Source organism: Notamacropus eugenii, chromosome 5 (genome assembly GCF_028372415.1).
Source record: "Notamacropus eugenii isolate mMacEug1 chromosome 5, mMacEug1.pri_v2, whole genome shotgun sequence".
Classification (NCBI taxonomy): Eukaryota; Metazoa; Chordata; class Mammalia; order Diprotodontia; family Macropodidae; genus Notamacropus; species Notamacropus eugenii.
This window is the reverse complement of record NC_092876.1, coordinates 437,400,315-437,426,670: the sequence shown is the minus strand read 5'-3', so window position 1 is coordinate 437,426,670 and position 26,356 is coordinate 437,400,315. Positions and strand designations below refer to the sequence as shown.

Genomic DNA, 26,356 nt, shown 5'->3' with positions numbered 1-26,356 from the left:
TATTATTCTGTTAGTTATTTGTTAGGCGTCGGGGGTATCAGGAACCACCTCGCATTTTTGTAATATCTTCTCTTTGTACGTGTAGACTTTCTTTTTCTTTCTTTCCTTTCCTTTCTCTTTCTTTCTTTTCTTTTTTCTCTCTCTTTCCTTCTCTTTCTGTCTGTCTCTCTCTTCCTTTTTCTCTCCTTCCATTTCCTTTCTCCCTTTCTTTTTCTTTCTCTCCCTTCCTTGCTTCTTTTCTTTTCTGTCAGAATTCCTTAAAAAACAGTCTAATTATTGAAATAGTGCTAAGTGATGGCTAAGAGATGGTGACATTGAATTTATTTAGAACACTAAATTACCTAATTTGTTACCATGGTGGGTGTCAAAATGTTATATAGATTGTGAGACAAATGGATTCATTGAATGGGCACTGTCTGTATCCTAAATGTATAACCTAGGGACATGAAAAGAAGTTCAAACTTAAAGGACTTCTCTTTCTGTCACTGACATATTTTACTCTTATTCAGTACCTCTTTGATTTAATCAAACAATTCAACAATTTGATTGAAAATCATGGGGTCTTTTACACCCCATTAAGTCTTTTTCATACTTGTAGAGCCATTCATAGGAAAGATTGTTAAAATTCAGAGCCCTAGAATAATTCCACAATGAATATGAAATTTTCAACACAGCAGGGAGTCCAGACTCAAAGATACTTGAGACTATACACTCTTAAGAAGCATCAGTTTCTCTTATGGTGAGCCACATTCTGTTACTTTTTAATACCATATTTACTTCTTTGAAAGGAAGAAAGATCCCACCAGTTTCCTAGTACATAGTTTCAAACTATGTTGACTGCGTTTTCCTCAAAATATTTAAATGACTGAATGGAAACTCATACATTTCTACATGGAAATTCATTTTTCCCATCAAGGCATATTTCAAGTACTATTATGATTAAATGTTCAGAGAAGTGGAATCCCTCAAATCACCTTATATATTAAAAGAACAAAAATAATACACCAGGAAGTAAATCACTTCACCTCTCTATGCTTCAGTTTTCTTGTTTTTAAAACCAGAGTAATATTACCTGAGGCATTCATTTCACAGTGTTATTATGATTATCAAATGAGAAGGTATATGAAAAATATTTTGTAAATTATAGTGACACAGAAAAGTCATTATTATTTTTTATTTTTATCTCTCTAATAAAGCATTTACTGAATGCCTACCATTTAAAAGGTACAATGCCAGACTCTGGATACAGAGAAAAACAAATTCCTGCCTTCAAAGTACTTATGTTCTGTTAGAGATAAGGTAAAGAAGCTTGGGAATATGCCCTAGGGACATTATATTGAATACTTCCTATTTATTCTATTAAAATTAATCCAAAGTCAAATGATCTTAAGCAATAGGTAATAATTCTTTCTTCAAAACTTGAAGGATCAGTGACTTCATTGCTTTTCATTTATGTCCTACCACTAACACATGATTTTGTGAGCTGTTGTGTCCCCCTCCTCTCCAGAAAATCATGGTATGGTTTTCATCATCTTGTAAATGATTAGCCTCTCCAAACTTAGGCAGACTGGTTCTCAGATGACATTCAGTCTATGTTAGATCCATATTAGGTCCAGCTTCGTAACGCTTCTCTGAGTCTATTTTCTATTGGGCTTTTTGCATTTAGAGAATGAGATGCAAATTGAATTTATAAAAAGAAGCAGCTTCTGTCATTTCAAACTATTACAGTATCTACACAATTCTTTGCTTAAGTGAAAGGCAATATATTTTTAAAACTTTGATTAGTACTTGTATGCATAAAGAGTTCACTTGAAATTAGTAATTTGGAAATTGGGCAGTTAAGTGGCACCGTCAATAGGGTCCCAGCCTTAGATTCAGGAAGACTTGAGTTCAAGTCTACCCTCAGACACTTACCAGTATGTGCTCCTGGGCAAGTTACTTAACCCTGTTTGTCTCAATTTCCTCATCTGTAAAATGGGTTGGATAAGGAAACAGGCAAATCACTCCAGTATTTTTGCCAAGAAAACCCCAAATAAGGTCATAAAGGGTCAACCATGATTAATCAACCAAATAGCAAAAAAATTTGGAAATTATTTGGTAATGAAACCCTCAGTACTTCAGAAGGTAGAGTGTGACACTTGATCTAATGATACAACTCAAAACCCACTCACACCTTCAATTATATAGGCCAAGGATTCCCATAAATCTTCCTAAAGGGAACAGTTTTCAGAGGGAAATTGAGATAAAGCAAAGAAAAGTTTGCTAACAATTAGAGCTTCCTTAGAATGTACATCTGGGTTTAGGGAGCAGTGGGTTCTCTCCAGTGTGCTGGAACTAGCTCTAACTATCTCAAAAGAGATGGTTTAATTTTCAGTGGGAATGTTTTCACCCTAGAAACTGGTAAATACTGCAAATCATAGGTTTGCCAATTTCCAAGAGGAAAATGCTCGCACTGAAAATTAAACCATCTCTCTTAGGAAAGTGGTAGAATATTAATAATCTATTTATAAATTTTTAAATGTATTGTGTATATATACATATATATATATATAAAATTTTTTTTCTGGAGAGCCATTTGCTAAACATTTACCAGCACATCTTTGAGTCTTCCACACTTGAGGTCTTCAAACTAGCTCAGTGGTCATTTTATAAAAATATTGTAGAGGAGATCCTTATTCAGGTGTGCTGAATTACATGACCTCTGAAGTCTTGTCCAACTTTAAGATTCTGTGATTCTATGACACATAGACCTGCATGCGTGCATGTGCACATACTCACATTCATACTCACATTCACACACAATCTATAAATACTGATCTCCTTATGAACGGGCTTTTGACAGAACCACAGAGATCATCTCCCTGAAATTCTGAAAGAAAGGTCAGCAAATTTCCATGTCTGCATTTAATCCTGGCCATCTACTATCAGAATCAAAATAAAGATGAAAACTGGGTAAGGAGAAGTAATGTTAGGCAAATAATTTTCTTTTGAGACCCCTGCCCTCTGTGATGCTGTACGTAGTACACTTCATGCTTACCTAACACTCTCTGTTAGCCTTGTATTATTCAACCATTCATTTATTCAGTTTTGATGAAGTTTCCTGATTACTTAGACTAAAATTAGTCAGAACATTTTCTGCCTTTTCATGATCCGGATACATATTTAGGATATTTGTTGAAATCAGTTTTATAACTGTTCCCATGAATTTGGATGAAAAAGAAAAATGTAATATTAGCAAGTTTCAGGGACCAGATGTGAAATGAGCAGTTGACAATTTTTTTCGGCATGAGTTCTGTTTCCCTACTGCATAATTGTATCTTTCTATGTTTTGTTGGTATATATTAATAATTAACAAATAATCTATAACATATAGTAATCTAGGAAGAAGTGAGACATTGAGGATAGTGTGCTGGTCTTAAAGTCAAAACAAGCCATGGTGTTGAATATGGCTACCATTGTGATGTTGGTGGATCACTTATTCTCTCTTAACTCGTTTCCTCATTTGTAAAAATGGGAATGATAATAGCATGTACCTCCCTGACCTGTTGGGAGTTTTTTTTTAAGGATATAAGGCATTTTCTAAGACTTAAAGCACTATAGAAGTGCCTCCAAGAATAATAACTGCTATTACTTTTTTGTGAGGTTCAGATGGAATCAGTCTGAGAAATTATTTTTCTATGATTGGTCCTGTCAACTATTGTACAAGTAAATAAAATGACCACTTGACCTCTGGATTGAAGCTCAGATCTTCAGTCCTCATTATTCTTTGGTGGACATTAACAATTTTATATTCGTTATTCAAATGATATTTTATATCATTGGAGTTTCCACAAAATGAAGTAGCTGTTTAAGGTGCTTTTCGGTGGAACCATATAAGTTGATGCTATCTATGCATTTTCGATAATTAATATGAAGTTTTTGCATGACTCCTTTATCTTGAGAGCCATACTCAGGAGAGAAGTTGGAACACCAAATTTATAAAATCAATGGTAAAAATGGTTTTTACATGTAATTTGGGGAAAATGAAATATTAAATATATTTTAAACAGAGAGAAAGAAAGCCTTACTCAGTTCTGGTCAAAATGATAATAAACTATTTAATTCTAGGAAGAACCATAGTGAGTTTAAACTTTCTCCTTAGAAGATGCTGTATATGATTTCAAACAATTTTATTTTCACTGCATTAGTGTCATGTTTTAAATAAAGAAAAGTTTTTCCACATGGACATCAAATACTTCTCACTGCATCTGGAAGTGTTTTGTACATTTTTGGTACCTGTCTCAGGGCAGTCAGGTGGCACAAAAGATAGAGTGTTGAGCCTGGAGTAAGAAAGACTCATCTTCCTGAGTTCAAATCCAGCCTCAGACACTTAGTAACTGTGTGATCCTGGACAAGTCACTTACCCCTCTTTGCCTTTGGTTTTTTCATCTGTAAAATGAGCTGGAGAAGAAAATGGGAAACCATTCCAGTATCTTTGCCAAGAAAGTTACAAATGAGGCCATAAAGGTGGGACATGACTGAAAACAACTGAATTGTAACAAAGTATTAGTCTTAGCTGTAAGTGTGGAAGTGAGTAAAAGACCTTGCAAAAATCAGTAAAGGTATTGTCAATGTTATGGCCCTTTCAAATATTAAAAAAAACTTATTGAATCAAGAATGACTTCCTTTTTTATGTCCATGGAACTTGGGCGTGCTTTCTTCACCCCTCAGCCAATGGATTTCTTTTTCATCTAAATGTTTTGTATAAAGTATATGAACGTAGCATGAGCCTATATTTGTAGAAGTCACTGATGTTCTCATCTTTTATAAATGTTTTTTTCTTTTAAGAAAGATCTTATTAGACTTGCTTCATAGATGTACCTGATAAAATGCCTTGCACTGCTGCCAAACCTTAAGCAAGGAATCATGGTTCTTATCAGGACTTACTATTTCTAGCTTTTCACAGAAAGTAGAGTTTTAGCCACTTCCCTTGATTTAATCCTTTGATGTAAATCAATTTATATTAATTATATGTAAGGTTTCTGTTTTGTTTTTGATCCTATTTGTGCTTTAATAATGTTAGACTTTTTTTGACAGCAAAATGAACAGAAATGTTTAATTTTATGTATCTTCCTTCTTTCTCTTTCCCTCTCCTTCTCTTCTCTCTCTCTCTCTCTCTCTCTCTCTCTCTCTCTCTCTCTCTGTCCTCCCTTCCCTCCCTTCTCCCTCCCACCTTCTCCCTTTCTCCTCTAATTTATTTACTCCTCAATCTTTATAATATAGTTCTTGATTAATACTAAATTGTTTATTTTATTCTTTGCACTGACTGGACTTTTCGTATTGCTTTAACTTTTTGACTTTCATTTTCAATTGTTGATTAAATGTAACAAGAATTTCTCATATGTTTTTGTGTTCCAGATTCCATTTTATTTTTGGCAAAAAAGATATTTAATTAGGCAATTTGGTAATATGGTATTCAAGTTTCCTACTCCATATACTAGTTAGATATTAATGTAATTTTCCAGTGTCTTCTTAACAAGTCTTTAACGGTTCTTTTTGTTTGTTTGTTTGTTTAATAGCTGTTTATTTTATTAAATAACCAGTTATAAATTTAGACCAGGGCAGTGATTCATTGGAATAAACATCGAATTAAAACCACAATAACATGCTTCAGCTACTCATCTATCTTGATACAGAATAAGAGGAAAAGAGAGTCAGGGTAGATCACCAAACACAACTAGAATTTCTAAAGCGGCTGATTTAAGAACAATGACCTAGTCCCTATCTACTCTTCTCATTTCACAATGTTAACTGATATGGCCATGGCCTAGGAAGTTCCCATTCAATTATGTATGAACATGGGGGTTCTGTGGTTTCCATCTAGGACCCTACCCATCTAGAATAATACGGACTGGAGCAGCGGGGGAAACAATAGATAACCATGATCAAAAACAGATTTGGATAAGGAGGAAGTGACATGGATAGAGCAATAATCTGTGAATTAGACTGTAGAGATGTTGGAAGAGAGGGGAGGAGGGTCCTATGACATCCAAGTTCTGTAACAGTCAAGAGGGAAGAAGGATCCAAGGAAGGATCTAGGCATCCATTTCAAGAATTCCCAGCGTAATAACACTGGCATTCTGTCTAGCGCTGCCTTCTTTTCTGCCCTAGAGAATCCCCTGCATCCTGAGATTGGGTCTTCTGTTGGAACTCTGTGTTCTGTAGTTATCCCCGAACTCAATCAGCGGGTGCTCTCTAGTGTGAACATCCAATAGTGTTATACAAGAAGAAGCTTTTCTTTTAGGATCCAGATTACATGCTTCAGCACTGATAAAAACTCAAAACACCTTTTTCTGCCCACCTTTCTCCCTACCATATATCAATGTAAATATGTAGCCACGTTGGGGTGAGGCTTCAGGTAGTGCTGATATCTCCCTATGTACTGGCAGACGCATGAGTTTAATGAGTTGCCATTGTTTTATATGATTGACATTTTCAATTGCCATTTTTTCCTTTTTTTCATATGCCCATTCTTATTTTCTTCTCCTTTTAGTGCTTATCTTTTCCAGGCATGACCGTCTATTTAATGTTCTTTACTTATTTTCTTTATAATGGAAGAAAAAGATTAGACTCTGACTTGTTGAACCTTGAAAAATTCTATTAAGAGACAAGTAGTCAGAATACCATTTATAACTATTGTTAAAACTGAATTCAACAGAGGCAGGTCTATTGAAACAGTAGACTTATTGAAGATAATTTTAATTAATCTTCTTAGCAAAATTTCTGGAAGTACTATATTCCTATGTTAATACCATATTTAATTCATTTATATTTTTGTGGCTTATGTGCATAGATTTTGGGGACTTTTTAATTTTAACACTGAAGTAGAAAAACATTACAGGAATTATGGCAACACCTAAGAAATTTGTAAAAAATAAATTTTCTTTTTTATTTTACTGAACTTGATGAAAAGCAACAAATATTAATATTTTCATATCAAAGAACAGAAAAAAAGGATTGTATATGAAATTGTGACTATTACAGCCTGTTAAGTATGTGATAAGTTCAGTGTATTAGTTTCATTGCCATCCCACTTGTGCATCTCTCTAAACTTCTTTCTATTCTCTTCTAGGCATGAAAATAATAATAAAAAAGCTTCAGTGACTCCTTTAAAAAATTTTTCTTCTTGTTTTGATATCACTCCTCCTCCTGTCACAGTCTCTCCCTCCTCCCTTACACATTTTTTAAAAATCTCCTTTGTAACATATAAGCATAATGGAACAAAATAGATCTACACATTGACCATATATGAAAATATATCTCATTTGGTACATTGAGTTCATCACTTCTCTGTCAGTAGTTGGTTAGCATGCTTTATCAATGATCCTCTGGAGTCATGGTTGGTCATTACATTAATCAGAGTTTTTAAATCTAAGTTTTTAAAAGCAAAATTATACTCATTCTTCTGGTTCTGTTCACTTCATTCGAATCTTCCCAGGTTTCTCTGAATCCACTGGTTTTTCTTTTCTTTTGGTGAATCCACAATACTCTGTTACATTCATATATGATAATTTGTTGAACCATTGTTTAATTGATAGTATAGAAAAAAGCTCTCAATTTATATAGGTTTGTTTATGTCCTGCTACACTGATAAAGTAATTGTTTCAACTAGTTTTTGTTGAATCTCTAGGGTTTTCTAAGTAGAGCATTATATGATCTGCAAAAAGTTATAATTTTTCCCATCTTTGTCTCTGCACATTCCCTCAATACCTATAATGCTCTACCACAAAAGTTGGTAACATTACACAAGCAATCACAGTTCCACCTTTAGGGGACTAAAACATCTCCATTTACCAAAACAAAAGAGTGTAATTTTTCGGCCATATCACACATAGTTTTTTTGTATGTGGGGAAAGTTAAAGCTTGAGTTTTTAGTCAGTATATTAGGGAAGAGAAATCAAAATGTACATTATTTTTTAAAAATCTTGGTGAAAACAGTTCAGCAACTTGAGGGGAAAGGGCTCATTTATGTACTTACTTTCAGATTTCAGTAGATCTGTGATCTTATCATTGTAGGTAGTTCTTATGAAACTGGATATCCCAATGCATCCATGCCTTTTCATTCAGTATAGTTTCTATCCATGTAAATGCTCAACAGATGGTCTACTCAATGTGTTGCAGACCTTTCTCTAGATCTATGGACATTTTGTGGTTGCCAATAAAACAGAGAAAATGTTTATTAGGTATATTAGGTACTCTTTCATGGTATCTTAAAAATTATGAATATAAAAATACAGGGACAATCTACAAAGTATGATATATAGAATTTTATATGAAACTATAAATCTCTGGTACATAAATTTTAAATTATATATAATCAGCAGGTGCTACTATCTGGCAAGGTTTGGAAACTTAAGGTAGAGAAGAAAAATGAGAGGGAAAAGTATGTGCTTCTTTGCTGGCCTTAACTGCCTTTTGATTTTACTGGGCATAATTCCTTGTCCCAGACCTCATCTTTCTGTTCTCATTGGATCTACTTCCCAGTTGCTGCCCTGTCTCACTGGGCATACAATGGGGGGAGAGAACATGACTCATGTATACCCTCTTCCTCTTCAGAACAGCTGAGCTACCTGGCTTATGATTTTAGCCAGAAAACAAGAGGGGAACCACAGCTCTAGTTTTATTTTTGGTTTTGAGAAATTAATCAAAATGTATTAATGTTCAAAAGGTTAGAATTTATTTATTACAGTTTAGCTGAAAGCCCCTAAGCTAGGATTAAAAAATCAAACAAAGCTAGATATTTTAAACAGATAATTTGGAGCTGTGTTTAACTCCTCTCTGTACCAAATTCCAGTCATTCTTTACCTCTTCCCCTTCATTGCAGTCCCATGTTCACAATTAAGATTTTTAAAAGCTCATGTAGTAGTTATGATTGGTTATAGTTTTGCACATTTGAAAAATAAGGAATCAAAAAATAGATTTTAAAATGGATAAATTATAAAGGAAATGCATGCTACTGCAGGCAAAGGGTGTGTGTGTGTGTGTGTGTGTGTGTGTGTGTGTGTGTGTATGTGTATGTGTGTGTGTGTGTTAAACCTTTACTTTCTTTTTCTTAGTCTCAGATCTAGGCTTCTCAAGGCCCATGCATGTCTTTCTTAATTCTATTATCTGTAAAGAGAGTAGTGTTCTCAAAGGACAATTGTCTCTTCTTCTTCTGACTGATATATTAGCATTTAATCATTTTTCCCTCTTTTCCTATCACTCAAACATATTTACCTTCTTGAGCTTCTCTGGACTCTGGTATTTGCATTCCAAAGTTTCTTCTTATCTCTTGTCTTTTCATCAAGAATATTTAAAAGTCTTCCATAACATTAAGTGGGTTTTCCCCCATAGGATAGTATGCAGTTTTGGAAGGTAAGTTATTCTTAGTTGACCTTTCACCTTTTAGAATATCATATTCCAAGATTTCTTCTGCTTTATGATAATTGTTGCTAAGTCTTATGTGATTCTGACTGTAGTTCTTCTGTACTTGAATTCTTTCTTTCTAACTGTCCTACTTTTTTCTTGACCTGGAATCTTTGGATTTGGACTATGACATTTTCTGTTGGGGATTTTTTTAGTTAATTCTTTCTATTTTTACTTTGCCCTCTAGTGCTGATAGATCTGGTAAATTTTTACTTTCTATTCCTTGAAATAAGGTATCCATACCTTTGTGGATTTTTTTAAACATAGCTTTCATAGAGTTTGATACTTCTTAAATTATTTCTCCTATAACTGTTTCTCAGATCAGTTGTTTCTCATAGTAGATACACTGTATTGTCTATTTTGGATTTTGTTCTACTATTTCTTGTTGTCTCATCAAGTCATTGGTTTATCACTGTTTTATTCTAATTTTTATGGAGTCCGTTACTTAAGTAGGTTTTCCATTTTCTGCTCTAAACTATTTATTCTTCTATTAATTCTTTCCTCCAGAGCTCTAATTTCATTTGTAATTTAATTTTATTGAATGCTCAGTTTTTTCCAAGCACTTTTATAGTCCTTGTGGCCAAGCTGTCTTTTCTCTGAGGCTGTTTTTGGGTGTACAGTAACTCTCTTCTTCTGGTTTTGTCTCTTGGGAATCTCAGAATTTATTATATTTCTTCATAATATTTAGTGTCTTACTCTATTTAGTCACAGTTCCCCTTTCATTTCCTGATTTGGGACTTTGTGCAAGTCTCAGGTGTTGCCCCATATCGTACTTTCTGTAAGGATGGTCAATATCGGTTTGGTCCTGACCTCAGTTTTCTGGGTTTCTGCTGCTGAATTTTACTTTCCATGTATATTTGCTCTCAGTGTGTGGGCAGATTCCAGCTCCTCTTTACAGTCTGGGTTCAGAGTTTTTCAGAACTTTCTTGAGCATCTTAGTTGTGAGTTTTTCTTCCTTTTTGGTCTTCTTATTTGGTGAACTACTGACTCCCAACCCTGTATCTGCAGTCAGAGAATTCAGAGTCCATGATGTTTCCAAGCACCCTCAACCTTCCTCTTCCAAGAACTCTGGTCTTCCTGCTCGTGGAGAAAGAGCATTGTCTTTTCAGGTTCCCCTGAAGCATCTCTGGTCCAAGCTGGCAGGCTTCTTTTTATAAAATTTTATTTTAGACTCAAATACTAGAACACAAATAAAGAACAGATAAATGAAACAAAAACATACCATAAACTTAAATATTACTACAATACAAAGTAAGGAAGGAATAAAAAGCATGTCATGTGCATAGCAGGATATAAGAGAGGATTTGAAATATGTAACAACAAATTTTCATTTCAAAGAAGCCTGTATGATAAATATTACATGTTGTGTTGAGAGCTCTCCATCTTTTCTTTGTTTCCTTGTAAATTTCTTGTTTTCTGCTGTGCACTTTTTTACTTTGTCCTTTTTTTCTCCCTCCTCCCCCTCTTGCCTCTTGCCCCAGATCTTCAGTTCTCCCCTCTAGTCTGGAACCAAAACCAAATCTCCAACCTCCTGTAAGTGCCCACAGCCAGGGACTTGCTGCCACACTGCTTCTGCACTCACCAGGTATTCACATCTGGGTCTGGTGTTCCTTGTCTGTAGAGGTTCCCCCAATCTTTCTGGGCTTAGGTGCCCAACTGCCTTCCCTGTCCTGGCCAGTAAAAGTTCCTGTGGCTGGGGCCAAGACAGCCTCCCAAATCAACTAACCCCAAGGCTTGCCTCTTGTGTTAAAGTGGACCCTAGTCTGGAGATGTTTATACTTCACAAGGACCAAACCCCATCCTGGGATTTTTCCTCCGATCTTCTTTACTTATCCCAGGAAGACCCTTGTTGTGTCATTATTTTTATTTATTTTTTACTCACACTTTGTTCTCCCTAAGGTGCTATTTTATCTCTTTTGTGGGGAGGAAATCTTGAGAGCTTGGGATTTTCTGACCTACTCCACCATCTTCCCAGAATCCTCTCCCAGGCTTCTTTTTCTGGGCTTGTGGTAGCCATCCTGGTGGTACTTCTTTGCCACTCTCCATAGATTTCTATCTTTGTGTACAGTGTTACACTCAATGAAGATGTCTTTCTTTGTATTAATTGTACCCTCAGGACCTAGGACTGTTTTTTGTCTCCCTCCCTTTAGTTTCCTTTATCTTTCTTCTCCCTCTGTTTCTTTCTGTCCGTCTTTTTCTGTCTCCCTCTTTCTTCTTCTCACTCTCACTCTCCCTCTCCTTGTCTCTTCCCACTTCTCTTTCTCTTCAGTTTCCTTCTAACTTCCCATTCACAATAATGAAGAACCTGATCCTTCAAACTTTCTCTAAATTTACATCCAGTGAAACAAAAAATGTAAACATTTTGCACCTCTATTAAACTGTTAGGAAACAATTAATAAGCACCTATGATGGTCCAGGAAATGGGCTCAGTTTGGGGGGATACAATGAAAGGTAAAAGACAGCCTCTACTCTCAAGAAGCTCACAGTCTAACAGGGATGCTACAAATAACTATATATGAACAAGATCCATATAGAATACATTGGAAATAATCAGCTGGTGGAAGATCCTTGGCTGAATCTCAAAGTAAGCCATGAAATGGAGATATGGAGTTGTATATTTAACATAAGCCCTGGAGGACAAAAGGAGGCTTGCACAAAGTCACTGTCAGTTATCTGAAAAGAGAGAATTAGCAATGATCAGTTCACTTTAGACATACCTCTGCTTAAACCCAAGGTAGCAGTATCACAGAGCTATGGATTCTATCCATTCTTCTTGTAGTCTCCTACTGCTGCTTTCATCCAACTCAAACATTGCATACCTTCTCTCAAATCTCTTTTGATAGTAAAAATTTACTAACATCTCAAATAAAAGAAACATAAGAAGAGCAAATAAGTACCATGGAGGGGGAAGACTAATACAATCAATTCTTTCATTTTTATAGACTATTGTTTTAAAAAAAGAGAGAGAAATAGTACAAAAAAAGAGCACCAGAGGACAAAATAAATAACCAAAGGAGCTAAAAAAAAATAGAATATAAAGAATCTGAAGAAGGAAAGGGGGGATGCAGATGTAGAAGATAGGTAAAAAAAAAAACCCCAAGAATTGGGGGTGAAAAAGACCAGCCAATTTGGCAATTAGATTGTTCTCAACTTTATGGAAAGAGGTTTCAGTCCAGCTTTGAAACAACAAACCAGATTTTAAAGAGCTGAGGTGTGAGAGGAAAGGAAGTAGAGGAAGAAAGTACAGACAGTTCTTTCTAAGAGTTTAAGTGAGGACAGCAATGGAACTATAAGTCAGCAGCTTGAGGGAATGGTAGGATCTAGTGAAAGTTTAGTTTTTGTTTTTTAAAGATTCTTACCCTTTTCCTGCTTACTCTTTCCTCTCTAGGTTTTTGTGACACTTCTCTCAGGAGAGGCAATTTCCTGCCTATCTATCCATTCCGTCTCTGTTTATTTTCTTTGTTTATTCATCATCCAGATCACAGACCCCCTCTCTCCCCCTTAAAGTGGATATTCTGCAGGACTATGTCCCATGTGTGTCCTACTCTTTTCTTTCTGCAGTCTCTCTCTTGGTGACCTCATTGACTCCTATGGATTTATTTAGCGTATCTATGTGAATGACTTACCAAAGCACTATTATTCATCCCCCCAGCTTTGATCCTATATCATTCATTGCCTGTAGACATTTCCAACTAGATGTCCCATATCTCAAACTCAACATGTCCCAAACAGAACTCAATATTTTGTCCTCCTAAACCCAGTCCTCTTCAAAACTTTTCCTATTTTCATCAAAAGTACCATCATTCTTCCAGTCTCCTTGGCTACTTAGATTCCTTCACCCCAAATATCCATTCTTTACTCAAATTTTGCTGTTTTCATTTGCATAGCATCTAATTTCTTCTCTCTGCTCACATAGCTACAACTTTATTTCCAACTTTTTGATATCTTGCCAGAATTATTGCTACAACCTTGTAATTGGTCTCTCTTGGTTCTGCCTGAGTTCTCTCCCTAACCCAATTCTTTCTCTATGTTGTTGCCAAAGTTATTTTCCTTAAGTACAGATCTGACCATGTCCCGCCCCCTCCAATAAACTCCAACAGTTTCTCATTTCATTTAGGATCAAATGTAAACTCCTCTGTGTAACTTTTAAAACCATTCACACCTTGTTCCAATTTATTTTAGCAGATTCTTTGGACATTACTGCCCCTCCCACCCTGTAACCTAGCCAAACTGGTTTTCTTTTTGGTCCTTAGACTAGATATTTCATAGCCTGTCTGCATGTCTTTACACGCACTGGTTCCCATGCCTACAATGTTCTCTCTCCTTACCTCCACCTCATGAAATCCCGACACTATCAACTCAAAGTCTTTTCTGATGCCCCTTTTAGTGCCCTCTTTTAGTTAACTACCCCTTGGAGTTAACTACTTTGTCAGTATTTGTGTTTATCCTCTTTATATTCTGTGTATTTTGATATGTATATTTGATATATATATTGGCATGTGTATACTTTGAATACTGATATGCATACTTTTATATATATATATGTATATATATATATATATATATATATATATATATATATATACTGTGTATTTTGATAGGGATACTTCTTGTTTCTCTGATATATATACACATATATTCACATTTACATATGTATATACATATATGTACACAATATATTTCTTGTTTCTCTGACATATGTACATATATACACATACACCTATGTACATATATATATGTACACACACACATATACTTTTTGTTTTTTATTCCCATCTTAGAATTTAAAGTCCTTCAAAATAAGGATGATTTAATTTATTGCTTCTGTTTCCCCAGAGTTTAGTATAGTACCTTGCACATAGTAGGTGCTCAATAAATGTTAGTGGAAATAGTTGTGTTCAAAAGATATTACCAATATGGGAGGATAGTTCTTTTCAAAGTAATTTCATAAAGACTGAGCTTCATGATAAAATGTAATTTGTCACATGACACTGCTTGTATTTGACATTGCTTCCTTCATGAATTGAAATTTCAAAGAGAGAGAAATAGAAAAAGGGGAGGGGGAAGGAATGTCAGGTTAAATCCACAAATTTAATAACATAGAAAAGGGATGAAGAAGGGAATTTAATTTTAGTTCTCCAGAAGTTCTATCCTCAGGGAAATTAAAGAAGGAACAAGTAAGCACATACTACATGAACTAGAGAATAGGATTCAGAATAGATTAGGAAGGAAGAGAAATTGGAGGGCAAAGCAAAAGAAAAATGCTTGGAAAATGAACAGAAACGTTTCTTAAACTAAGATTTGAGAGGAAAGGAAGAATTTGAATTTCATGCCCACCTGGGAGAGAAAAAAGAAGTATTAAAAGAAGCATCAGATACATGAAAAGAAAAAGAATTAATTGTTAAAATAAAGTCAAAGAATTGACAGATAAATGGAAATAGGTAAAGAGTCTAAGGGAATAGACTAACATTAAAACAGTATAATCACCTAAGAGAGAAGGGGATAAAACGAAATAAAAATAAGCAATAGGAAAAAATACACACCTAATGAATCAAATGGGAAATGTGAATTAAATTTAAAATACAATAAAATAGAGCAGCAGACTATTATGAAAATAAAATAATAATAATGATGGTTGAAAAATAAAACTAATAATTATAATACAACAAGTTTCCATGTAGAAGAAACACAACTAAAATATAAAGACAAATGCAGAATAAAAATGAGAGCTAGAACAAAATTTAATATACATCAGGTGATTCACCAAAAGTAAAATTCCAAGCATGCCATCAGACAAAGCAAAAATAAAAATTAACAGTATTAAGAGAGATAAACTGCATTATGCTAAAAGATGCCACAAAGAAATTTTTAAATTTTTTAAATATTTTAAATGTTATGTACAACATGGCATAGCAGTTGAATTCATAAAGGAAAAATGAACTGAATTGAAATAATATGATAATGGTAATACAATAATTACAGGAGATATTAATATTCCTTTATTAGATTTGAACAAATCTAGGAGAAAGATAAAAAGGGAAATATAAAACAACAGTGGTAGAGCAGTGGAATCCAAAAGACATATGCTGTCTTCTCAATGGGAACATTTAATATATGCATATTTTAGCTCTGCATGGAATATGTACAAAATAGGCTATGTGCAAAGAGAAATTGTAAATAAATTCAAAATAGAAATGCTAAACATATTTTTAATAACCAAGGTGGGGTGGGGTGGTGGTAGAGGCTGGACCTGTGATTCACTGGACTTCCCTATACTGAAACTCCCTTTATCAGTGCAGATTGAAACCTCTTTTGTAACTTAGAGAATTGCCATAGAGAGTTACAGATTGTAGCTGGATAAAAGTAGTAATTAAGACAAGGAAAAATGTAGTTCTAAATGGAGATGTAATAAAGACATATTGAATACAGAGTAAATCAAAGAAAAATTACAAAAAAATTATAATGGGTTAGAGACATAGTACAGCCACAAATGCAGAATCAACATCCCTTCTACACAAATAAAAAATAGCAAGGAAAACACTTGCCAAATTGTATTTTTAAATAAATATGAACTTAATAATTAAACCAGGGAGAAATAAATGAAGGTGTATATACCAATATCACTCCTGTATATTGATGCTAAATTTTTAACAAAGTTCTAATAATATATAGCAATGAATAGGAAAGTAGGCAAGCATATTAATTTATATTATTGTTTTTGTATCTGTGAACTGCTTTAACCTTTCTGGGAAAAAATTTTGAGTTTTGCTAAGAAAGTGACTAATACGCCTGTACGTCTTGGCCTGTAAGTCTTACTGATAAACCTATACCCCAGGGAAGGAAAGATGGAAAGCAAGTTCTCATATCAATGTTAATAGCAGCACTTTTTGAGTTAGCAAAAACTCAAAATTAGGTTCGCATCTATTGGGAACTGGCTAAACAAATAGAATCACATAAATATAATGGAATATTAAGTATTATGTTGCAAGAAATTATGAATATGAAAAATGATGCAGAGTGAAGAAAGAGGAACCAGGAAAACAACATACATGAAGATTGCAACAATGTAATGGGCAAGAATTTTAAAAAGTACTGAATATTACAATCATAATTACCATGCTTGGCCTCACAGAAGAAATGAGAAAAGGAATCTCCCTTCATTGCTGAGGTGGAGAATGAAGGGTGTGGAATATCATATATAATGTCAGATTGTTTTTTTCCTGGGCTTCTTTTTTCTGTTTTGTTTTTAAATCTTTGCTATGATGGAGGACTTTCAGGGTTGAGGAGGTGTAATGATAAAATTGGAAATAAATGTAAAGAATAACAAAAGGCATAAGTAATTTTTAAAGGAAAAGGATATTATTGCTAAAAGATTTGGAATTTTAAACTTTATTAATTCAAAGTAACAGTTTTAAATACTGGAAAGGAAGTTGACCTTTTTTGACTGATTACTTTTAAATATTAATTTAACTAATTGGTTTGCATAGATAAAAGTCATAGAGTCAACTGATGACTTTTTTCTAGAACCAGCAGATGTCAAAACTGATCCCAAGAAGAGAGATGTTAAAAAAATATTCCTACCCATATAAGATTGCATGCCATCTTGGGGAGGGAGGGAGAAGAGAAGGGGAGGAAATTTAAAACATATGCAAGTGATTGTTGAAAACAAAAACAAATTAATTTTAAAAATCCTTCATATGTTTGTACTCAAAATAATTGGGTATGAGTGATGAACAAAATTAATGAGAGATTGTAACATGTGGAGTAAATTTGGCCTCATAATTCTCACTGACAGTTATCTTCCCAATTAACTGACTAGAATCTTAAGGTCAGTGACCATGTTTTACACTTTTACACTGCTTAGTATTTAAGAAAGTACGTACTCATTTATTTTTTTTTTTTACCTTTCTAAAATTTATTTATTTTGTTTTCAAACATTCATTTTCACAAAATTTTGAGTTCCAAATTTTCTCCCCATGTCTCCCCTTCCCTCACCCCAAAATGCCTTGCATTCTTATTGCCCCTTTCACCAATGTGCCCTCCCTACTAACACCTCTCCCTTTCCTTATCTCCATCTTCTCTCTTGTCCTGTAGGGCAAGATAAATTTCTATACCCCATTACCTTGTATTTTGTATTTTCCAGTTGCATGCAAAAACAATTCTCAACATTTGTTCCTAAAACTTTGAGTTCCAACTTCTCTTCCTTCCTCCCTCCCCACCCATCCCCACTGAGAAGGCAAGCAATTCAACATAGGTTATATATGTGTAGTTTTGCAAATGACTCACATAATAGTCATGTTGTGTAAGACTAACTATATTTCCCTTCATCCTATCCTGTCCCTCATTTCTTCTATTCTCTCTTTTGACTTTGTCTCTCCCTGAGTGTTTACTTCTAATTGCTCCCTCCTCCCATTTGCCCTCCCTTCCATCATCCCCCCCCCCACTGCTTATCCCCTTCTCTCCTACTTTCCTGTAGTATAAGATAGTTTTTATACCAAATGGAGTGTGCATGTTATTCCTACCTTGAGCCAAATGTGATGATAGTAAGCTTCACTTTTTCCCTCTCACCTCCCCCCCTTTTTCCCCTCTATTGGAAAAACTTTTTCTTGCTTCTTCTATGAGAGATAGTTTGCCCCATTCCATTTCTCCCTTTACCCTCCCAATATATTCCTCTCTCATCCCTTAATTTTATTTTTTTTAGATATGATCCCTTCCTATTCAACTCACCCTGTGCTGTCTGTCTGTCTCTCTCTCTCTCTCTCTGTGTAATCCCTCCAACTACCCAAATACTGCGAAAAGTTTCATTACAAATATTATCTTTCCATATAGGAATGTAAACAGTTCAACTTTAGTAAGTCCCTTGTGATTTCTCTTTCCTGTTTACCTTTTCATGTTTCTCTTGATTCTTGTGTCTGAAAGTCAAATTTTCTTTTCAGCTCTGGTCTTTTCATCAAGAATACTTGAAAGTGCTCTATTTCATTGAATGACCACTTTCTCCCCTGAAGTATTATACTCAGTTTTGAGGGGTAGGTGATTCTTGGTTTTAATCCTGGTTCCTTTGACTTCTGGAATATCATATTCCAAGTCCTTCGATCTCTTAATGTAGAAGCTGCTAGATCTTGTGTTAACCTGATTGTATTTCCACCATAGTCAAATTGTTTCTTTCTAGCTGCTTGCAATATTTTCTCCTTGACCTGGGAACTCCAGAATTTGGCTACAACATTCCTTGGAATTTCTCTTTTTGGGTCTCTTTTAGAAGGTAATCGGTGCATTCTTTCAATATTTACTTTGCCCTCTGGTTCCAGAATATCAGGGCAGTTTTCCTTGACAATTTCATGAAAGATTATGTCTAAGGTCTTTTTTTGATCATGGCTTTCAGGTAGTCCCATAATTTTAAAATTCTTTCTCCTGGATCTATTTTCCAGGTCAGTTATTTTTCCAATGAGATATTTCACATTATCTTCCATTTTTTTCATTCTTTTGGTTTTGTTTTATAATTTCTTGGTTTCTCATAAAATCATTAGCTTCCATCTGTTCCATTCGAATTTTTAAAGAACTGTTTTCTTCAGTACCTTTGAACCTCCTTTTCCATTGTGCTAATTCTGGTTTTTAAAGCATTCTTCTCCTCATTGGCTTTTTGGACCTCTTTTGCCAATTGAGTTAGCCTATTTTTAAAGATGTTATTTTCTTCAGCATTTTTTCGGATCTCCTTTAGCAAGCTGTTGACTTACTTTTCATGATTTTCTTGCATGGCTCTCATTTCTCTTCCCAATTTTTCCTCCGCCTTTCTTGTTTGATTTTTAAAGTCCTTTTTGAGCTCTTCCATGGCCTGGGACAATTGCATATTTATTTTGGAGGTTTTAGATGCAGAAGCAGTGACTTTTATGTCTTCCCTTGATAGTAAACATTGTCCTTCCTCATCTGAAAGGATGGGAGAGAATACCTGTTCATCAAGAAAGTAACCTTCTATAGTCTTATTTTTTTCCCCTTTTTTGGGAATTTTCCCAACCAGTTACTTGACTTTTGTGTGCTTTGTCAACAGTAGGGTATATTCTGGGGATCTGTAAATTCTCAGTTCCTCCAACATGGCACAATCAAGGGAGATGAGTTTACTCCCTGGCTGGGCTCGCCCACACTCAGGGCTGAGGTTTAGATCAGCTACTCAATTCCCCTAGGGGCTTTAAGCTGAGCACTCCACAACAATGAAACAATGGAAGCTGGCTGCAGGCCACTGCCACTGTAGCTGTTGCCACCTGTAGCCCCGCTGATACTGCTGCCATTGCTGCTTGGGTTCAGGGCTAGGAGAGGACTCTGCTCCCTTCTCAACAAGTTGGAAAAGCCCTCTCACTAACCTTTGAAGCTACCTTTGGGTCTGTGGGTTGAGGGATCTGTGAACCTCTGCTGCTGCTGCTGCTGCTGGGATTCCACCCCTGAGGCCTGTTTCAGTCCTGTTCCTCCTCATGCAGTGCAGCCAAGGCTGGATTGTGTTCTGCTGTGGGTCCAGTGTGACAAACCCTTTCCTGTTGGTCTTCCAGGTCACCCTGGGCTGGAAATCTCCACTTCATCATTCTGCAGCTTCTGCTGCTCTAGAATTTGTTGAGAGTCTTTCTTTACAGGTATTTTATGGACTATGGGAGAAGAGGTAGAGTATGTGCATGTTTCTACTCTTCCATCTTGGCTCCGCCCCAGTACATACTCATTTAGAATATCCCAATTTGCATTACAATGATTTGTGTTACCAACCTCTCCTCTGTTAGCAAATACTTTAAGAGCAGTGATTGTATTTTTTTATCTTTGTTTCTATCCCCAGTCTAACATAGTTTTTTGCATTTAGCAGATGTCTAATAAAAATTTGTCAAACCAAAGTTAAATGAAATGAGCTGACATTATCTTCATTATGCTTTTCTTTTTGATAGATCATATAATTTTAGTTACCTGTGTTTCCCTGTTTGCTAGACTATCAGTTGTTGGACGGTAACAGGGCCAGCAGCACCAGTAGCAGTAGTAGTATTAGGGGTAGTAGCCTCCAGCAAAATGGATAGTGTCATAGACCATAGTAGAGTGCACTGTGGACAACAGCAGCAGCAACAGCTCAGGTCCCCCACAGTAGGCTGCAGTATAGGCAGGCCCATAGAATATCTTTGGATATTGTTCTTGTACCTTATAAGAAGGATTCTTCTATTGTGCTGAAAGGATGAGGTAATGAGAGTGTTATACTACAAAAGTGATGCCAAAATTCACACTACCTTGACAACCTAGGTCACTGATGGCTGGCCAGGGGTGAGGGGGTGGATTGTTGTGGGTGCTGTGATGCAGAATAAACGTAGCTTGAATTAATACCCCCCCAAAAAAGTTTGTTGTTTATTTGTTTCAGTTGTGTCCAACTCTTTGTGACCCCACTTGGAGTTTTCTTAGCAAAGGTACTAGAATGGTTTGCCATTTCCTCCTCCAACTCATTTTAGAGATGGGAAAACTGAGGCCAAAAGGGTTAAGTGACTTGCCCAGGATTACACAGCTAGTAAGTATCAGAGGCCAGATTTGAACTTGAGAAGATGAGTCTTCCTGACTCCAGCCTAGAATCTATCCACTGTACCACCTAACTGCCCCCATCCCCCAGCAGATTGACCTAAAAACCAAGATGTGGTTACTTCATGGAGAGGAGCATATTAGGAGAACAAAAACAACCTAACAAGCTTGAGACATCTCAGAGCATCGCTACTTTCCAATATTTTTCCCCTCCTAGAACTTCCATGGGGACTGGCTTTTACCAAGAGATCACTAAACACAGTGAGAAGATAGAGGGAAGCTGGGCTCACTTGTCTCTCTGTTTAGTAAAATAGAGTAAAACTGCACTCGGTAAAGTAAAACTTGAACTTTCAGATTCTTGAATTGTCTGCTTTGATTGCAGGAACCCCGTCCTTGGGCAAGTTCTTTCACCACTCTGACATTTTCCTGTGGCTAGATCCTGCCTGTCTGTGTAGCTCCTCTCTCCTTTATGCCTCTCTTAACATCTCCCACATTACCTATTTTATGATTATTAGCATCAATTTAAGAGATTTATGTTTTCTTGATCTTGTCCTCACCTTCTGGGAGTATATTCAATTTGTAATCTGTGGTCCTTCATGCACTAGTTATATTATCTTCCTAAAATCATATTCCTTTCTTATTCTAAATAAAATGTTTATTCAAACAGAGATATTCGTACAGATTAGCCATATGAATCTTTCTCTTTTTTTGTGCTAGAAGAACACTCCATGAAAAATCATATTATTTGTGAATATAATATTTCTTCATAGTTGAAATCTAACAAATACAGTCCTCTGTGTTGTCGCTACCTGCATGACTATTGTCTTCCTATGAGGTGATTTCCAAAAGTATATCTCTATCCTCAACTTCTTCCAAGAACTCTAGATCCTTTTGGTGAACAAATTCAAGGATCGTTCCTGATCCAGACATAACACTGTTTTAAAGGTTAGGTGTTTTATGACACTCAATATGGTTTTGATACCTAAATCACAGAGGACAAAAAAGAAAGAAAATTATTGATCACTTTCCTTAATGAGTAGTGAAGCAAAACTTTTAAATAAAAATCAGGTGATTTTATATGGTGCCCTAAATAAATGTCTAAGTCATTTCTCCCATTTTCTTTCTCTTCCCTACCCCCTTTTCAGTTCTTTTAGGATTTGGACACAGACACTCAAATTCTTGAACTGTATCTGTGCTGAAACATTTCAGTTGGATATCAACTGGTGGAACTTAGCTGCAACCCAAGAAGACTTTGTGAATCTCCAATTGAGAAAAAAATGAGTTTCTCAGGAGGTAATCTTCCTGGAAGCCCTTTCTCTCTCCTTTGTCTCCTGAGAAAACATGTAATCACCTTTGGGAGTGTCTGCACAGACGTCATGAAGAATATGATGTGATGCTAATTGACTCACTAGATTCTCTTATCAATGTGATTTTAAAGAATCCTTCAGAGTTACAGAAATCAATTCATCTTGCACCTATCCAGCCACTTGCTTCAGAGATTACTGCAGAAATACCATGTCTAAGAACACAGAGATCATCAATCTGTCATTTTTATTGGAGCATGAGAAGGAAATGATCCTGGGGGTCTTAAAGAGAGATGAATACCTGAAGAAAGTTGAAGATAAGAGAATAAGGTAATCTTCTTTGATTGATTTTTCTCACTTAAAACTTCTCACCTTTCTGGAGTTTTCTAGATCTAGTTTCTAGAACATAATTTTAGTAGATTTAAGGATATTGTCCTGGATGATCTCAAATGTATCTTCTAACTATAAGAGCCTATGAGTCTATGGAGTTATTGGCTTTAATGGGCATGCAATGTTAATCAGGAAAGATTTGAAAGCAATTTTGACATTTTCTTATTTAACTTTCTGGGAGAAGTAACTTTATGAGAGGCAGTTAGCATGGGGCAGTGGATGGAGAACTGGACTTGAGATTGGTCCTGGTTCTGAGACTTACCACCTTTGTGACCCTGGGCGAATCTTCTTATAGTGCATGTTTAGCTGCTCTTGCCTCAGAAAGAAGAACATCTGGAAAATTATTTAATTCAAGTGTTCTTAACCTACTTGTTTTAATTGAATATTTTGGCAACTGTAAGTCAACATAATTGGCTTCCTTTGTAATCTTTTTTATTTTATTTTGTGCATTTAAAAATATTATTCTGAGAAGGGAACCATAGGCTTTTTCAGACCGCCATAAAGGATCCATGGCACAAAAAAAGGGTGTAAAACAAAAAACCACCACCAACTAAAAAACCCTGATTAAATCTTTTTATTTATTTGATTTATTTATTCAAAATCATTATTTAACTATTCATTAGAATTCAATTACATGGAGCCTTAGTTAATTAGGATGCCTAGAATGCTAGACTTCCTAATTCCTGAGAAAGGCAACTAGGTTGCACCATAACACATAAAGCACTGGGCCTTCAATCAGGAAGACGTCTTCCTGTGTTTAAGTCTGGCCCCAGACACTTACTAGCTGTGTCACCCTGGGCAAGCCATTTAACTTTATTTGCTTCAGTTTCCTCACCTGTAAAATGAGCTGGAGAAGGAAACTGCAAACCATTCTAGTATCATTGCCAAGAAAACCCCAAATGGGATCATGAAGAGTCAGACAGGACCAGACAACAATTAACTGAGATTTCAGGCCATTGAATTCTGATGATTTGAAGCTTTACCATAGCCAAATGGTGTCTGATGGTATGGTGGATAGGGTGCTCAGTCTGGAGTCAGGGAGACCTGAGTTCAAATTTGGGCTCTGACATTTATTGACGGTGTGACCTTAGGAAAGTCAGTCTCTTTTTGCCTCAGTTTTCTCAGTTGTAAAATGGGGATAATAATACCCTCAACATTGCAGGGTTGCTGTAAAGATCAGATGGGATATTCATCAAGTGTTTAATACAGTGCTTGGCGCACACTAAGCACTATATAAGTGCTAATTCCCCTCTGTTCTCCATAGTAAGGGCTTGTAGGGTAAGCCCTTAATAAAATTTTATAGAAGATGAAATTGCTTTTATGTGCCCTTTTGCTTTCTTCTTCCAAGAAACATTGGCCCCCTCCCACCTTTTAGTCCCTACCTTTGAGCTGTCTCCCTCAGAAACAGACCCTATCCCCCAGATTGCTGACTCTTCCCTGTTAATTAATCTTGTTCTGTGTTGTACTGCATATCTACCCAGTCCTTCTTAGAAAACAGCCTTTAAAAGTACTTCACGCCAAGGTGAATACTAGCAACTAGTAGCTTAGAAGGTTATTATTTCCAATAATATTTTAATTTTAGCAGGATACTAACTTCATCCTCGGAAGGAATATGTCTTAGTTACAATAGGGAGGGAATTAGGAGCTGGAATGTGAAAGTGTCCACATTGTTCAAGAAACCACTGGTGAATCATTTGGCTAACCTTTCATTCATGTCAAGGAAAGAGGTATTATGGGTTTAAGATCTGAATCCAGGAAACAGGCAGAAACTAATAATTTCCTCACAAAGCATTGTGGACCCAAATGGATTCTGTATTCTTGATTGCCTCATCATATTCACCTGAAAGGATACTAGTTGTGTTCAAGACTAAAATCGCAATCAAAAGCTGCTATTAATCATCTGTGGAGAGGAAATGCTACAAACTAGTCCTAAGGTTATTTTCAAGCATTTCAGGAATTCACAATGTGCTATGAGAAACTTGACTCCTTAGCTATGAACATACATTGGAATTTCCTTATAAATGCTAATTCCACAGCTAAATGATCTGAAATTTTGTTATCATTCTTCCAAGACATTCAATCAACACTGAAATAACAAAAGCTCTGATAGAATTTGTGGCTCAGTTTTTCTTTGACTAGAATACAGATGATGGTGAATGTAGTCAGTACGCTTGGAGAGAACAGAAAAACAATCTTTTCAGTGTTTTAAATCTAATCACAAAAAATGACTGAATTTCCTGATATCCTGCAAAATATGTCTCATATTTTCTGGAAGAAGGATGTTAACCCATTAATAAACTTCTCAGATAAATGTAAAATCATTTCTTTTAAGAAAAGCAATTTAAGGAGACAGAATAATAAATGCAATATTGTATAGGATAGATTTTTCCACCCCTTTTTTTAAAAGCTTAGTCAGAACCTATTGTATTTCCTTATCATGTTTTTCTTTACTTATATTTCTTCTATTGCTCTAATAATTTTATAGGAGGAATGCAACTTACTTATGTAACTGTGTCATCAAGGACCCCAGCATACATGATCTAGGAAAGCAATTTTTGAGGGGTCAACAATCACTTTAATCAAGCACAGATATTATTCATTTAGTTCAGAGGAAAACATCAACACCCTGAACTTCAGAGGAAATATAGAGAAACAAAGATCAACAGACAGGGATTCTAACTGTCTGACCATAAGCAATACATACATCGCAAATCAACAGATAGATGCAACTGTCTGACCATTACATATATACATTGTTACCAGAGAAAGAAGCAACAATAGCTGGGTTTTCAAAGTTGGAGGGCTCCTTAGTGGCTGCCCAGAGTCTTATCTGACCAAACAAACACTTCCAACTGAGTTAGCCCCAAAGTAAAACCTCACCTCAGAGTATATATACACTTTTCAGAGCCAGAGGGCGTCATAAACCTTGAAAACCAGTGCCTTGTTAGAAAATTAACAAAAGATGTGGGCCTCCCTTAATAAAGCTTCCTTCAATGGGTAGTTCCATTAATGGATGGGGAAGATCTTTAGCTCTCATAATTACTATTACAATAATCAAGAGTACATACAATTTCTCAGAATGAAATGTTTGATTTCCCATTTATTCTTAATTTCTTTGTAATACCAAGTGAAAGGAAGTTATGTATCCTTTCTCCATAAGTATCCAGCTCCACAAATCATCTCATCCCCTTCAGCTGATGACCTCACCTTACACTTCAATGAGAAAAACAAAAGTTACCACTCCTTCATTTGCCCTCTCCCACATCTCAAGCCATTTAGTTCTCTCTTCTTCATAATTTAACTCCAAAATAGAGTAATCTATACTCTCTATTCATATTTCCCTACTGTGCATTTGCTCCTCAGCAGCCTGCAGTCTGGTTTTAATCTATTTCTATCGAAACTAATTTTTTCTGAAATTATTACTGAATTGGGTTACCTCCTAATTGCCATATTCAGTATTATTCTTATGGAGAAGATGGAGATCAGGATACAAGTAGATAGTGTCAGAACTGGTTAGATGACTGTACTCAAAGAGTTACCGGTTCGATGTCAATGTGGCAGAAAGTTCCTAGTGGAGTAAACTCAAGGATCTGTGCTTGGCATGGTGCTATTTAATATTTTTACCACTGACTTGGAAGAAAGCATGGGTACATATCAACACTACAAAGCTAAGGGGGATAACTCACATATTA

The 26,356-nt window shown here is 35.6% G+C and overlaps 1 protein-coding gene across 2 annotated transcripts in view; it reads left to right on the top strand.

Moving 5' to 3' along the window:
• Positions 1-26,356, top strand: part of SYTL5 (synaptotagmin like 5) — a 238,839-nt gene that overhangs the window by 80,881 nt on the left and 131,602 nt on the right. For both annotated transcript variants that reach the window (XM_072615179.1, XM_072615178.1), the window contains exon 2: positions 22,116-22,604. In XM_072615179.1, the coding sequence (XP_072471280.1) occupies positions 22,486-22,604 (119 nt within the window). In that variant the 5' untranslated portion in view covers positions 22,116-22,485. The remainder of the gene's footprint in view (positions 1-22,115; positions 22,605-26,356) is intronic.